The sequence below is a fragment of the Nicotiana tomentosiformis genome, chromosome 8 (genome assembly GCF_000390325.3).
Source record: "Nicotiana tomentosiformis chromosome 8, ASM39032v3, whole genome shotgun sequence".
In the NCBI taxonomy this organism is placed as follows: Eukaryota; Viridiplantae; Streptophyta; class Magnoliopsida; order Solanales; family Solanaceae; genus Nicotiana; species Nicotiana tomentosiformis.
This window is the reverse complement of record NC_090819.1, coordinates 16,197,430-16,213,874: the sequence shown is the minus strand read 5'-3', so window position 1 is coordinate 16,213,874 and position 16,445 is coordinate 16,197,430. Positions and strand designations below refer to the sequence as shown.

The 16,445-nt window shown below is 40.9% G+C and overlaps 1 protein-coding gene across 1 annotated transcript; it reads right to left on the bottom strand.

Moving 5' to 3' along the window:
* Window positions 1–2,714: 2,714 nt before the first annotated feature.
* Window positions 2,715–4,016, bottom strand: LOC138897111 (uncharacterized). Its single transcript, XM_070183068.1, has 2 exons — window positions 3,255–4,016; window positions 2,715–2,765 (listed from the first exon to the last, which is right to left on the bottom strand). The coding sequence occupies exons 1-2, from the start codon at window positions 4,014–4,016 to the stop codon at window positions 2,715–2,717; spliced, it is 813 nt and encodes a 270-aa protein (XP_070039169.1).
* Between the last annotated feature and the right edge of the window lie 12,429 nt (window positions 4,017–16,445).

Genomic DNA, 16,445 nt, shown 5'->3' with positions numbered 1-16,445 from the left:
TGATGAAATCATATGCATACTCTTAGAGTATCAATCACCCAGTCCTCCCATTCACTCCATCCTTACAGTCACCCAGTGTAACGATTCGACTGATCGTTTTAAGCTCTAGCGCGTCGTTCAGAGGTTTGAGTCCTTGAGTAGCTTTATTTTAGGTATTATGACTTATACGTATGGTCGAAATTAAATATCGGGAAGTTCGGAATTGATTCGGATGGAAAATTCTAAATTCGAAAGCTTTAAGTTGGAAGAGTTGACTAAGGTTTGACTTTTGAGTAAATGACATCGGAATCAGAATTTGAAGGTTCCAATAGCTTCATATGATGATTTCGGACTTGGGCGTCTATTCGGGTTGAGTATCGGGTCGCCCGAGAGCATTTCGATGCTTATTATGGAAAGTTGACATTTTGAAAGTTTTAGAATTTTCTAAGTTTGGTTTTGAGGTGTACTTTAGTGTTATCGATGTCCGTTTGGGATTTCGACCTTGGAATAAGTTCGTATCGTGATTTATGACTTGTGCATAAAGTTTGGCATCATTCTAGAATGTTTAAGTATGATTCGGACGCGTTCGTCGAAGTTTGAAAGTTTAAACAAAGATTTCGATCGTCGATTCATAGTTTTGATATTGTTTGGTGTGATTTGAGGCCTTGAGCGGGTTTGTGTCATGTATTGGACTTGTTGGTGTGATTGGACCAAATCTTGTAAAGATATTCTTTTTCAAAAATGCCATCACACTTCGAGCTTCATTGTTGGGTAGAGCAACGGCCTCAACCCACTTTGACATATACTCCACAGCTACCAAAATGTATGTGTTCCCACAAGATCTTACGAACGGTCCCATGAAATCAATGCCCCACACATCAAAAATGTCAATTTCCAAGATGGTGGTGAGTGGAATCTCGTTTTTCTTAGAAATCCCACCGGCCCTTTGACATTCATCACAATGCTTGACTAGATCACTAATGTCCTTATAGGGGGTAGGCCAATAGAATCCACAACTCAACACTTTTATCGTCATTCTCGCTCCACCATGGTGACCACCATATGGTGAAGAGTGGCAAGCCTCAAGAATTTTCACTTATTCTTCCTCCGGCACACCTCATCAAATCACAACATCGGTACAAATCCGGAAGAGATACGGTTCATCCTAATAATAATCAAGGCAATCCCGTTTGAGCTTTTTCCTTTGGTTTGAAGAGAACTAATTCGGTACAATACCACTCACAAGATAATTTGCTAAGTCGGCGAACCATGGCATCTCGGTCATTGAAATGGCTAGAAGTTGCTCGTCGGGGAAGGAGTCATTAATCTCAAGGCCGTCATGTGGCCTCTCCTCCTCCTCCAAACGAGACAAGTGGTCCGCCACTTAGTTTTCACTGCCTTTGCGGTCTTGGATTTCGAGATCGAACTCTTGCAATAAAAGCACCCACCGCATTAACCTCGCCTTTGAATCCTTTTTGCTCATTAAGTACCGAAGCACCGCATGATCGGTGTGGATAATCACCTTTGTACCCATCAAGTACGGGCGAAACTTCTCCATAGCAAAGACAGTAGCAAGGAGCTCTTTTTCGGTCACCGTGTAATTGGCTTGGCATCGTTCATGGTCTTACTAGCATAGTAGACCAAATGGAAGATTTTGTTGATACGTTGCCCCAAAACTGCTCCGACCGCCACATCACTTGCGTCACACATGAGCTCAAAAGGCAAGCTCCAATCCAGTGCGGTGATAATAGGAGTAGTAGTCAATTTGAACTTGAGAAAATTGAATGCCTTCATGCAATCCTCGTTGAAATGGAATTTGGCATCCTTCTCTAAAAGCTTACACAAGGGGTACACCACTTTGGAAAAATTCTTGATGAAGCGGCGATAGAACCCCGCATGACCCAAGAACCTCCTCACTCCCTTCACGGATGTAGGGGGTGGGAGATTAGAAATCACCTCTATTTTTGCCTTGTTGACCTCAATACCATTCTTTGAAATTTTGTGGCCAAGGACAATGCCTTCCTCGACCATAAAGTGACACTTCTCCCAATTGAGCACCAAGTTTGTCTCCTCACATCTTGCCAAGACCTTATCCAAGTTTTTCAAGAAATCATCAAAGGATTTCCCAACCACAGAAAAATCATCCATGAAGACCTCAAGAAAATCCTCCACCATGTCAGTGAAGATAGCCATCATACACCGTTGAAAAGTCATCGGTGCATTGCATAACCCAAATGGCATCCGTAAGAATGCGAAAGTACCATAGGGATATGTGAAAGTGGTCTTCTCTTGGTCCTCCAAGGCAATAAGAATTTGATTGTAGCCGGAATATCCATCAAGGAAACAATAGAAAGCACGACCGGCCAATCTATCAAGTATTTGATCAAGGAATGGAAATGGAAAATGATCTTTCCTTGTGACTTTGTTGAGCTTACGATAGTCCATACACACTCTCCACCCGGTCACCGTTTTGTAGGAATCAACTCGTTCTTGTCATTGGTGACCACAATCATGCCCCCTTTCTTTGGGACACATTGCACCGGAGAGGTCCACGAGCTATCGAAAATGGGGTAAACAACCCCGACATCCAACCACTTTATGATCTCCTTCTTCACCACCTCTTGCATTGCTTCATTTAGTCTTCTTTGATGTTCAACGGAGGGTTTGGCATCCTCCTCCAAAATAATCTTGTGCATGCAAAAGGCAGAGGTTATACCCCGAATATCCACCAATGTTCATCTGATAGCTTTCTTCCTCTTTTGTAGCACCGCCAAAGTAGAGTCTACCTGTACATTAGTCAAACAAGAGGAAAGAATAACAGGTAAAGTAGACCACGTGCCAAGGAATTTATACCTGCGATGTGGAGGCAATGGCTTTAACTCCAAAGTGGGAGGTTCCTCGATTGAGGGCTTTGTTGGAGGAGTCTTCCGGTTTTCAAGATCTAAGGACAATTTGCGGGGTTCATAAGTGTACGATCCCATTCCTTGCAATGCATTCATACATTCCACATAGCCATCCTTCTCATCATCATCATGATTAAGCAATACAACCTCCAAAGTATTATCAACATTCATCATGGCACTAGTATCATCATCAATCACGTCGGTCACTAAATCCACAAACGAACAAACTTCATTGCTATTCGGTTGCCTTATAGATTTGCACACATGGAAAAATACCTTTTCATCACCCACCCGGAAGGTGAGCTCGTCGGCTTCCACATCAACAAGTGCCTTCCCCATAGCAAGAAAAGGTCTACCCAAAATAATAGGCACCTCATAGTCCACTTCACAATCAAGAATCACAAAGTCCGCAGGGAGGATGGACTTATCAACTCGAACCAACACATCATCAATAATACCCAATGGTCTCTTTATAGTACGATCCGCCATTTGTAGCCTTATAGAAGTGGGTCTTGGTTGCCCAAACCCTAACGTTTTGAAAACCGAGTAGGGCATCAAGTTGATACTCGCCCCTAGATCACAAAGAGCTTTGGAAAAGTCGGCGCTTCCAATGGTGCAAGGGATTGTGAAAGCACCGGGATCTTTCAATTTAGGAGCCATTGAGTGCCCAATTACTCTCACTTGATATGTCATCTTTATAGTCTCACAATTTATCGACCTCTTCTTTGTCACCAAATCCTTCATGAGCTTTGCATATTCGTGCATTTGCTCCAAAGCCTCAACCAATGGCACATTAATAGATAAGCTCTTCATCATGTCAATGAACTTTTTGAATTGGTTCTCACCATTTTTATTGGCAAGCCTTTGAAGGTATGGAGGAGGAGGCCTTGGCATTGGTGCCTTAACCTTTGGCACTACCGGTTCCGATATGTCAACAATGTGTTCCCTAGACGGGTTCACTTCTTCTTGAGTCTCCTCCACATTTTCATCAATATCAATTTTCACTTTGTCATTTGCTTGCACCACATTGTTTGGAATCTCATCTTCTTGAATCACTTGTTCATCATCCACAATTTTTCTTTGACTTGAGGTGGTTAAAACCCCACCTTTTCCACTCCTTGTAGTCACAACCATGGCATGTCCTGTGTTGTTTTCACCCTTTGGGTTCACCACCGTGTCACTTGGTAGTGCCCCCTTAGGACGAGTGTTCAAAGCTTGCGAGATTTGCCCAAATTGAACTTCCAAATTGCGAATTGAAGTGTTGTGCGAGGCTAGTTGAGCATCAGAGTCGACATTCTTCTCCATCATTTGTTTAAACATATTCTCAACTCGCCCTATCTCATTGTTGGAAGACTTGGACCTTGGGAAGGATAAGGAGGTGGGTTGCTCGGTTGTTGATACATCGGGGGCCTTTGAAAGCCCGACCCCTGATTTCCTTGGTTATTGTTCCATCCCCCTTAGTTGTTGCCTCCCCAATATCCTTGACTATTTCCACTCCAATTGCCTTGGTTATTTTGACCATTCCAATTTTCTTGATTATTTTGATTGTTCCAATTCCCTTTATTACCATGAGGTCGCCATTGTTGTTGATTCGGGCGCCATTGTTGTTGATTCGGGCCTTGAGAGTTGTTTCTTTGCCCTTGGAAGTTGTTCACATATTGTACTTCTTCCTCTTGGTCATTGTAAGATTCATCGTGATCGAACCCACTATCTTCTTGCACATAATGTTCCGCATGGTTTTGCACTTGAGGACCTTTTTGCCTTCTCTTGTTTACCATCATATTGATACCCTCCATTGTATTTACTTGCTTAGGACCTTGAACTTGTTGAAGTTGAGCTTTGTCTAATTGATTCATTGTAGTGGTCAACTCGGCAATTGCTTGCCCATGATCATGTAATTCTTTATGTAGGTGAATCATATTTGGATCACCTTGAGGAACATTTGCTCTACTTTGTCATGCCGATGAAGTATCATCCATTTCATCTAAGATCTCACAAGCTTCGGCATATAGTGTTGTCATGAAATTTCCACAGGCAAGTTGGTTGACCATGCATTGATTGGTAGTATTAATCCCCCTATAGAAAGTTTGTTGAATCATAACCTCCATCATATCATTGTTCGGGCACTCTTTCACCATAGTTCGGTACCTCTCCCATATCTCATGCAAAGGCTCATTGAGTTCTTGTTTGAATGCTAGAATCTCGACTCTAAGAGTAGACATATGCCCGGGAGAAAAGAACTTGGCAATGAATTTCTCCGCCAATTCATCCAATGTATGGATGGAATGATTTGGCAACTTTTCTAACCAATCCAAGGCTTTCCCCCCGTAGTGAAAAGGGAAATAGCCTCAACTTTAAAGCATCCTCGGAGACGTTTGTCTGTTTACTCCCCCAGCAAGTGTCCACAAATCCTTTTAAGTGTTTTTACGCATTTTGAGTTGGAGCCCCGATGAAGAATCCTCATTGCTCGAGCAATGTGAGCATAACATTTGTGATTTGAAAGTTTCCTGCCCTAATGTGGGGCGGGACTATGATACTTGCTTACCCTTCATTCGGCAACACCCGGTGTGGAGCCGCTCTTGGTGGAGGTGGGGGTGGAACGGGAATGTTGTCTTGAGACGGTCGACCTCGTCCATTTGCTTGAGGTTCAGGTGGAACCTCTTCAACTTGGTCATCTTCCACGTCTACATCCCCCAAAGGCATGTTTCCGATAGGATCATTGTTGTTGAGGGCCATTATTTCACCTACAATTGTTTCACCAAAAAGATTAGTTATATGGAAGGAAAAGAAGATAATTCATACACAAAACCAAATATATAGCTAAATTCGTTTTTTACACTCCCCGACAACGACGCCAAAAATTAATCTCGCCCAAGTCACACCACAAATTGGGGTTGTGAAGCGGTCGATTATAATAATAATACTCAACTAGGAGTCGGGATCGAATCCACATAGAGCATAGATGGGATTAGTGGTATGTATTTGATCTAAGCCCGTGAATTATCTAAGTTGCACTTTCACAAACTTTGTTTTGATTTTACTTCTAAAATTATACTAAGGATTGCAATTGAAAAATATGAAACTAGAGAAGAATATTTTTGTTGTTGTTTATCAAATGTGTAAAAGGTCTAGGGTTGTGTCTTCCACCTAGGTGTTTGCCTAACGGTTTGTGGGCTTTAGAGCGAGTTTCGTTGGTCGGGGTTTATTATAGCAATCAACACTCAAATACCCACTCAATACCTCTCGGTGAGAGAGTGGTTTTGCCCAATTTGGCCTTTTCAAGTCCAAATGGGTATTAAACTAAACAAGTGACAAATTGCTCAAGTCGGGTTTTACTATCTCTAGGTTCAACCCTTTAATTGGGACTATCAATCTCTTGATTTCATCCCAAACTCTTGTTAGCCAAGTTTTTCTAGACTAAGTCTCTCTTTCTCAAGTAGAGACCAAATCAAATAGGCTTAAACCCATGTTTGCAACTATTAATTCTACAATTATAGCAAGAACTAGGCTAAATAATACACACCCAACCATAAACAAGCCCTAAATCAAACACCCATTAGGTTTCCACACTAGGGTTGGGTCACAACCCTAGCTAGAAATTTAGCTACTCATAGTGGGTAATGAAGAAAATAAAGAAGAAAAGATGATAAAACTCATATTGAAAGATAAATAGATGAAAATCCAATGATAAAACTAAAGTTGCCTAAAAGAGTAAAGAAAAACGACTACAGGCTTTCTGGTATTCAAAACTTGCCTTAATTTCGTGAAAGTAGTCTATTTATACAAAGCTGAAATTTTCTAATAAAATTGCCCTTTCGAAGGTTCTGCGGCCGTTATATGTGCGGTCCGCACTTTGCTTCAGTTCTTGATAGGAGTTGGATCTACGGTAGCACAATTTTGCACTACGGCCGCACTTCTTGAGTTTTGCAGACCGCACAATTCTGGGTGCAGCCGCACATTTGATTTCTGCGGCCGCATAATTATAGTGCGGTCCACAAATCTTGATTGTCTTGAATTCCCAACTCTCTGAATCTTGACTTTTGCGGCCGCACAATTATTGTGCGGTCCGCACTTTGCATTGCAGCACTGACAAATTTTCTTCTTGTTCTGCAGCCGCAGACAGAATTCTGCAGTCCGCACTTTAGCCTTTTTGCTTGATTTTTGTCCTTGTTCAAAATCACTCCTCTTGAGTTGAATTTCATCACTTTTAAGTTTCCATGATTTTAAACAATTGATTTCTTCATCTAATAAAATGCATGATTTCGAAAATAATAAAATGTGTAATCAAGTTGGTAGTTCCCCGTTAGCTTCCCTAACGGCGACGTTGGACGCCATCACGGCCTATAGTGAGTTTTGGGTTGTGACACCCAGTCTTCTTAATCACTCGGGACTCGCACTTGCACTTAGTAGGTACCTACGCTCACTGTAGATGTGCAGACTCCGGAGGGGCAATTCCAGCCCAAGTGCTATAATAAGCCAATCATGGCATGAATCAAATAAACATGATGTAGCGTGCAGCCCAATTCCATAAATTAATAGTTGTGACTGAGTATCAATAATAGCCCAATCCCATAAATATCCTCACAATCAGGCCCTCGGCCTCACTCAGTCATCAATCTCTCCAGTCTCTCAGGCTCACAAAAATCATGATAATCAGCCCAAACAATGATGATATAATATATCAATAAAGGACAACAAAGACTGAGATATAATATGCAAATAATAGTTGTGAATGAGTATAAAATAGAAAATTAAACAAATAATTCAACATGCAACATGACCTCTTAAAGTTCCAACAGTACCAACACGTAGCCTAAGCATGATTTCTAATATGGCTGGCAGCTCAACTTCCCTAACACATGGTGAAAATACGGGTAACGACAAGATTATTCAACTATACAGTTCCATGGAGTTAACCAAGTCACAATTTCTATGGTGCACGCCTACACTCCCGTCACCTAGCATGTGTGGCACCTCAACACCAATCATATAACACGTAATTCGGGGTTTCGTACCCTCATAACTAAGTTTAGAAGTGTTACTTAACTCAAACCGTGCAAATTGTCACTCCAATAAGCCCTTGTCTCGCGAATCGGCCTCTAAATGCCTTAAATCTAGCCACAAATAATTCAATACAATCAACACGAGCTAAAGGAATCAATTCAATAAGAAAATACTAAATTCTTAATAAAAAGTCAAAAAGTCATCTCAAAGTCGACCCTCGGGCCCACGTCTCGGAATCCAATAAAAGTTACAAAACTCGGAAGCATGTTCAACCACGAGTCTAACCATACCAAATCACCACTCATATCCCCAAATTAAACTCTCCAAATCCCTAGCCTCAAACTCCCAATTTCCACATAAAAAAACACACAAACTAGATGGAAACTTCAATGGGGAAAAAAAATATTGAATAAAAATGATCACAAGTGACTTACCTCAAGAAACCCCTCGAAATCCCTCTCAAAAATCGCCTTAACCCGGGCTTGAAATGTCGAAAAAGGATAAAATCACAAACCCTCGAATTAATATAATTTGCCCAGTGCTTTCGCTTCTGCGGATCACTTGACTGCATCTGCGGTCTCGCTTCAGCGGATTATTTATTGCTTCTGTGATCTAGGACCTCCAGCCCTCTTCCGCATCTGCGGTCTCTCATGCGCAGATGCGCATCCGCATCTGCGGATATACTTCCGCACCTGCGCCCCCAGGCTTCCTTTCCTAATCTTGCACCTGTGAGACCTCTCTACATCTGCGACCTCGCAGGTGGGACAACCCTTCGCACCTGCGATCACTACCCAGCTTCGTCAAAACTGCACCTGCGACCATTCCCTCGCTTCTGCGGTCACGCACCTGCGACCAGAACCACGCAGGTGCAATGACACCAGACACCAACAACCCAAATTTCCTCTCAAGTTCAAATTTCAACACGATTCTCATCTGAATCATTCCCGAGGCCCCCGGGACTTCAACCAAATATACCAACAAGTCCTAAAACCTGATACGAAATTAGCCGAGTTCTCAAATCACATCAAAAATACGAATCACACCCCAATTCAAGCCTAATAAAAATTAAGGAATTCCAACTTCTATCATCGATGCTGAAATCTATCAAATTACGTCCTATTGACCTTAAATTTCACATACATTCATAAATGACACAATGGACCTATTCCAACTCCCGGAACCAAAATCTGAGCCTGGTAACCACAAAGTCAACTCTCGGGCAAACTTCTCAATTTCCAAAACTTCTAGTTTTCTAACTTTTGCCATTTCAAGCTTAAATCAACTACGGACCTCCAAATCATTATCCGGACACATTCCTAAGTCCAAAATATCCAACGGAGCTATCAGAACCATCAAAACTCTATTCTGGAGCCATTTACATATAAGTCAACATCCGATCAACTTTTTCAACTTAAGCTTCCAAGCTTGAGACTAAGTATTTCAACTTATTCCGAAACATCCCTAGAACTGAACCAACTACCCCAGCAACTCATATAGCAACTAATAAGCATACAATGAGCAGTAGATGGGGAAACAAGGCTACAACACTCAAAACGACTGGCCGGGTCGTTACAGAAACACTTTTAACCTTTGACTTTAAAATTCTGTCCATGGGACAAGTGAGGTTAAAAGTTAAAGATCATCCCCAAAAAATGTTATGGTTTTGAAATCTTTTATTTCTTTTTCTCCTTTCGTTTCACGAAAAATGGCTAACCAGCTAATTTAGCCCATATGTTTTGGACTGAGACTTGATTGGCTATCTGCTTCCTCTTTAAATAAGAGTGTTGTATCCGTTAAAATTAAGGAATCTTTTACCATATATGTAAAATGATAAACGTAGTTACCGTTATTATGTATGTTCTCATTTAATTACTTAACTTAATTATCTTTACTAATTGCACGCAAAGTAATATATTAAGCTCCAATTATTTTCTCCCTTTCTCTCTTTGATACCAACTTGTCACGACCCCAATTTCCCTCTGTAGGATGTCGTTACGGCACCTAGTCCCTAAGACTAGGTAAGCCAATAATAATTCGAACGATGCTCCTCTATAACAATTCGAACCCATACCTGTACGACATTATCTGGTGTAGCAGCCTCGGCCCTACTGTAGAAAACACATCAACGGGTCGGACCTCCCCTCTTGGGCGCCCTCTACTCGCCTGACCTGCACCCGAAGCTGGCGGAGCAGGGATATCAGTAACTGAAGCAAAACTCATATCCTGAATACACCACTACGACACACATGTCCAGATTCTGGGGCAATCTCTCAACATGTGGCTAGTTTCTCCGCACTCAAACAACCTCTTCACTGATATGGCTGTAAAAGTTGTCCAGTACGGGTACCCTGAGACCTATGGGTATCTGTACCACTATGCGAAGCCTGAAGTGCAAACAAAACTGGCTGACCCACAAAACCTCTACAATGTCGTACCCTGCCTCCAAAATTAGGACCAATAGATCTTTCCGGTCTACGAGGCCTCTTAGCCTCCCTTCCCTCTCTCTCCTGACCAAGAATGACCTCTCCCTCATGGTCCTTCATGCCCTCAATGAATCTACAGACCCAACTTCAACTCCGGAGCCATGTTGAACCGGATATCATAACTGAGCCTCTTAATGAACTTGCAGACTCGCTCTCTAACTGTAGAAACTAAAGTATGCGCATGCCTGGACAAATTACTAAATATAACAGCATACTCTGGCACTGACATAGTGCCCTAGTGCAGCTGCTCAAACTCTATGTGACGTGCATCCCGAAGGGTTTGGGAAACAAACTCTCTCAAGAACATCCCTGAAAACTGAACCCATAAAAGTGAAGTTGCATCGGCCGGACTACCCAACTCATACGCTCGCCACCACTGATACCTATAGTGCGGAGGATATGGTAGTACTCCCCTAGGAACCCATGCGCATCCGTAGGAGAGTAATACTTCTTGAACCTCGCAAACCTGAGTTGTTCTTCCTCAGATGATGATGCTCTAACCACGGGTGGAACTGGGATAACAGGTTGTGTCGGCATGACACCTGGAACCTGACCAACATGGACTCGTTGCTCTGGAGTACGGGGGCGGGAGTCTGAGCTTATCCCCCGATTTGTGAAGTAGCTGGTGTAACCAGAATCAACCCCGCCTGAGCCGATATACCAAACATTCTCAAGAACTATGCCAAAATCTCTTGAAGTCCCGGGGTAGCAACAGGCGCCTTCAGTGCCTGTCCCCCAACCGGAGCTACTGGCGACACCTTAACTGCAGCTCTAACAAGTGTTCTACTTGCGGTACGTGCTCCTCCTCGACCTCTGCCTCTACCTATGCCCTGGACCCTAACAATACCGGCTCTGGGTGCAGCATCGTCGGTAACTGCAGCTCGTGTCCTCATCGTTTGTGAGAGAATAGAATGACAAAGGTTCAAACCCTGAGATCAATAAACTCCCATATGGAAGAAGTGAAACTGTTCTAGTAGTTTTGTAGCCTCTCGAAGATAAGTACAGACATCTCCGTACTGATCCACAAGACTTTACTAAACTCGCTTATGAATCGTAGCACCTATGAACCTAGAGCTCTGATACTAACTTGTCACGGCCCCAATTTCCCTCTGTAGGATGTCGTGACAGTACCTAGTCCCTAAGACTAGGTAAGCCTGACACTTACTACATTAATAAAGAATTCAACCATCAACTGATAAATATGAAATAGAATTCTTTATACACAACTTACAATCCCAAAACCGGTAGTACAAGTCATATGCTCTACTGAGTTTTCTACAAAGTCCCTAAATACAACTGTTTGGATTAGAATTAAACAGTACAAGTACAATAATAGAAGGTGACTCTGAGGCCCGCGAACACGATATCAGGTTTACCTTGAGTCTCCACAGCAGTGCTCGACCAGCTAGCTAATAATTAACAATAATCGAGGCACCTGGATCTGCACAAAAATGTGCAGAATTGTAGTATGAGTATACTACAGCGGTACCCAGTAAGTATCAAAACTAACCTTGGTGGAGTAGTGACAAGGGACAGTCAAGATACCTATCGGACTAAACAACCTGAACAAGTTGAAGGTGAACTAATAGAGAAACAATATTAATATAAAGCTAAGCAGGATAAGGAATACAGAACAATACTTGCAATGATACACTAGTAACAACAATGTTCAACAGGAAGCAATCATGTAATAATAATGTAGACTACGCTGATCACAGTCTAAGTACGGTGAAACCAAATAAAGGAACACACCAGATATGTTCAGGAATTCCCACGAGAACCTCATAATCATAGCACATGGGTCCGAATTCATGAACCCTAATCACTTGGATGCCCACATTACAACTCATAATCGCACGGACGACTCACGTGCCAATAAAACAATCATCACACAGAAGGCAAGTAGACAAGAGTATGTATAATGGTCAATAACATCAGGATTCATCTTCTATAACTGATATGGGTGATTTAATTACGTGTATGCTTGTGCAAGTGTTCTAATACAATTCAAGTCAACCAATAAGAGTAGAGACAATGAATGTCACATAAGAAATGATCACCACGAAATGTACAATATAATAAGGGCAGCAATGAAGTTGAAGCAACGACTAGCACAACAAGATTAGCTACATAGAACTAAGCAAATAGTGCAACATGGAGGAAGACAATTAATAGTATTCTAAGAAGACAATAATTAAATACGAGTACAAAAGATGGGTAAATACACCAAGAGCCCTACCGAGGTACCGCCTCGTAGTTTCAAATCATAAAATGAATCACAAACTTTTCTTATATCATCGCGGGAGCCTTTACATTTAGTTTTTGAAAATCATTTTTCCCGAAATAGCATCTCGTGTTTTAGCCCACCTTATCACATTGCATGGCTTCTAGTAGTTCCCCTACTAGCCATATGTTTCAAGCCCACCTTATCTCACCACATGCGTTTCAACACCCATACCTTATACCACCACATGCGTATAAATAATAACAACAATACGGTAGAAACCTCATGCAACACGATAACAACAACACGACAGAAACCTCGTGCAAACACAATGACAATATCACGACAAAAACCTCATGCAAATAACATAAAAATTATCTCAACAATAACACGTATGCCAAAACATAACAAACTCAACAAAATGACTTTCACAATATGTGCCCATATGCCATAACATATTCTCAAAACAATTTCAATATCACAACCACGCATAGCCCTCGGCTCAATAACAATAAATATAATAGCAACAACGACAATAATACGAGAATACGGCAAGTAAATCAACTCAGGAACTTCAAAACATAAAGAAACGGAAGAACGAGCTCAACAAGGAAGAGATAATGTGTAGCAATGATACCACAAAAGTACAATTCAACGATAGGAGGGATAACATGAATCAATGATTCCAAATAATGATGAGGGATAAAAAACTTCATTTAGGGCTGAGCAATTGCGGAAAGATACAACAAATTCAATTAGGGATAAGCAATTTATGGGTGAGATAATAATAACTTCAACTAATGATCGGCAATTACGGAAAGATAATGATAACTTCAATCAAGGATAAACAATTACGAAGAGCATAGCATGGCAATAAAAAAGGCAACAACTTCATTTAAGGCGCATAAGATTTTAATCGGCAATAAGGGTAGAACATGAAACAATTAATTCCAAATAAGACACGTAAGGGTATATTCAGTAAATAGGAAAATTAACATGACAAAACAACTTCATATTTAATGAACATAAGAACCTAAGAGCCCTAAAGGTCAAGCTTCCACAAATAAGCCTGGGCACGTACTTGTCACCTCGTGTACACGACCTTCACATGACACAATTAGCGCAAATGACTTGAATCCTAAGGGGTAGTTCCCCCACACAAAGTTAGGCAAGGTACTTACTTCAAGGAAGCTAGATCGATACTCTAAAATGACCTTCTCGAGTGAAACAACCTATGGACAGCTCAAATCTAGCCAAAATAACTTCAATTCATAAATAAAACTCATAGAAAATAATTCCAAATAATAAAGCTTCAATCTTTAACAAAAACTAAAGAGTCAACCCAAACGTAAACCCCTGGGACCGCACCTCAAAACTCGATAAAATTTGCAAAACCTGAACATTCATTCGATGACGAGTTGAACCATACAAGAATTATCAAATTCCGATATCGAATCACCCTTCAAATCCTCGTTTTACATTTTGAAAGATTTCTTCAAAAGTTTCCATTTGTCCTCAACTCAAAACACTAATTTAATGATAAAAATAAAGATGAAATCATGAAGTATAATCAATTACAAGTGAAGAACACTTACCCCAATAATTTTCTTGAAAAACCCACGAAACATCGCTCAAATCCGAGGTCTCTAGCTCAAAAGATGAAAAATGGACAAAACCCACGATTTTGAAAAATATATTCTGTTTCCCAGGTAACATGCATAGCGATCGCAGAAATTCGTATGCGATCGCGAAGAAGGAATCATCACCTGCCAATAGAAACACTACATGATCGCGAAGGTGAAATATCACTGCCCAAAGAAAAGCAATTCGCGATCGCAGAAAGAAGAGTGTGAACGCGGACATCTGACTGCATAATCTTGCGAACGCGTGACCACAATCGCATTCGCAATGAACAAAATCCCTGAGCTCCAAGAAACCTTACGCGATCGTTCTTCATCTTCGCGATCGCGAAGAGCAACAGCGACACCAGAAACCAGCAACTCAAAAGACTAGAAAAAATGGCCCGTAGCCCATCCGAAACACACCCGAGGCCCTCAAGACTCCGTCGAAACATGACAACAAGTTCCATAACATAACACGGACTTGTTCAAGATCTCAAATCACATCAAACAATGTCAAAATTACAAATCACACCACAGATCGAACTTATAAATTTCTAAATCTTCTAACTTCTAAAACTCGTGCCGAAACATATCAAATCATCCCGGAATGATGCCAAATATTACATGCAAGTTTCAAATAACATAACGGAGCTAATCCAACTCTCGGTGTCGTATTCTGACCCCGATATCACCAAAGTCAACTCTTGGTCAATCCTCTCAACCTTTCAAAAATTTTAACTTTCCAATTTTTGCCAAAATACTTCAAATTATCCTACGGATCTCCAAATTCAAATCCAAATCCGAACGCACGCCTAAGTCCAAAATCACCATAGAAGCTATTGGAATCATCAAAACACCATTTCGAAGTAGTCTACATAAAAGTCAAATTTTGGTCAACTCTTACCGCTTAAGCTTCTAAAACAAGAGTCCTTCTTCCAAATTGATCCCGAATTATCCGAAAACCGAACTTGACCACACACGCAAGTGATAACACATAATACGAAGCTGCTCGAGATCTTAAGCCGCCGAATGAGATGCAAATTCTCAAAACGATCGATCGGATCTTTACACAAGCACACCCAAGCCAAGAATATATATTAATGATGAATTATTGACAAATGATTCAAAGCATGACTTGGTCAAATTTGAGTTTGTTAGTAGTGTCCTATATTCTTGGATTTGTTTGCAGTAGTTATTGTATAGTTTTATGGTTTACTGGTAATGGATAGTTGTTGCTTTATCAGTCGTAGTAGTGGTCAGTTTAGTGGCTTAATGGTCTGTTTATTTGTAAGCCTATATAAAGACAATGTTTGCTTCAGTTTATTAATTAATGAAGTTAAAAAGATTTCAGCACAAATCTTGCACTCCATAGATTTTCTCCTCAGATTTTCAATCTATTGCTTACGTTACTCAACATCTTCGGCATCAGAGCCAGGTTATGGAGAGTGGGTAGCGGAAAACACAAACTTGAGTGATACATTTGAGACAGAGAACAATGGCAAGTAACAGCAGTGCATTGAGTGCAGCACAACCACTCATTCTTGTCTTCAAGGGAGAAGGCTACTAGTTCTGGAGCATCCGTATGAAAACTGTACTCAACTCTCAGGAGCTTTTGGAACTTGGTAGAACAAGGTATGTAGATCCTGATGAAGAAAACAAACTGCGAGCTAACAAGAAGAAAGACACTAAGGCATTTTCCCGGATTATTTTAAATCTATTTTCCCACAATATTTCAAACAACCCTGTTCCAACAGCCATGACTGTTTCTGAAAGGTTGCAAACCTTTTCAGAAACAATGCCAGCAACTCTATAAATAGAGTTTGAATCCCAGAATCTTTCCTTACAAAATTTTCTGATCTTTTTCTTCTTCTGCACAAAAATTCCAGTGTGTTTTTACAGTCTTCGAGTGGCTCGTTGTTCACCGGCGTTTTGGTACCAACCCTTCGGTGAGTTAAATCGTTCTATCTTGGGAGAATATATTCCAGCACCTCGGGTACTTGAGGGGAATAATTTCCTTAAGAACACACTGTATATTCAGTGGGCTCGATTTATTCCTATACTGTTTTTTCAGAATTTATTTCTTTAAACAAGTATTACTAACTTTCTGTTTTGTTTATATATTTTAGAAAGTTTAATTATTTATTACAGCAATACAGAACAATAACAATCTTAAGGAAATTATTTTATTCTGTATTTTTGTTTGTGGAGATTAAAACCTATGTGGTTTTCT

Bases quoted from the DNA above. Each gene is read 5' to 3' on its own strand.
- LOC138897111 (XM_070183068.1), bottom strand. From the start codon at position 4,016: ATGGTTGTGACTACAAGGAGTGGAAAAGGTGGGGTTTTAACCACCTCA. The intron at 2,766-3,254 runs GTGCCTATTATT...ACTAATGTACAG, and splicing joins ATTGTGAAGTGGACTATGAG to GTAGACTCTACTTTGGCGGT.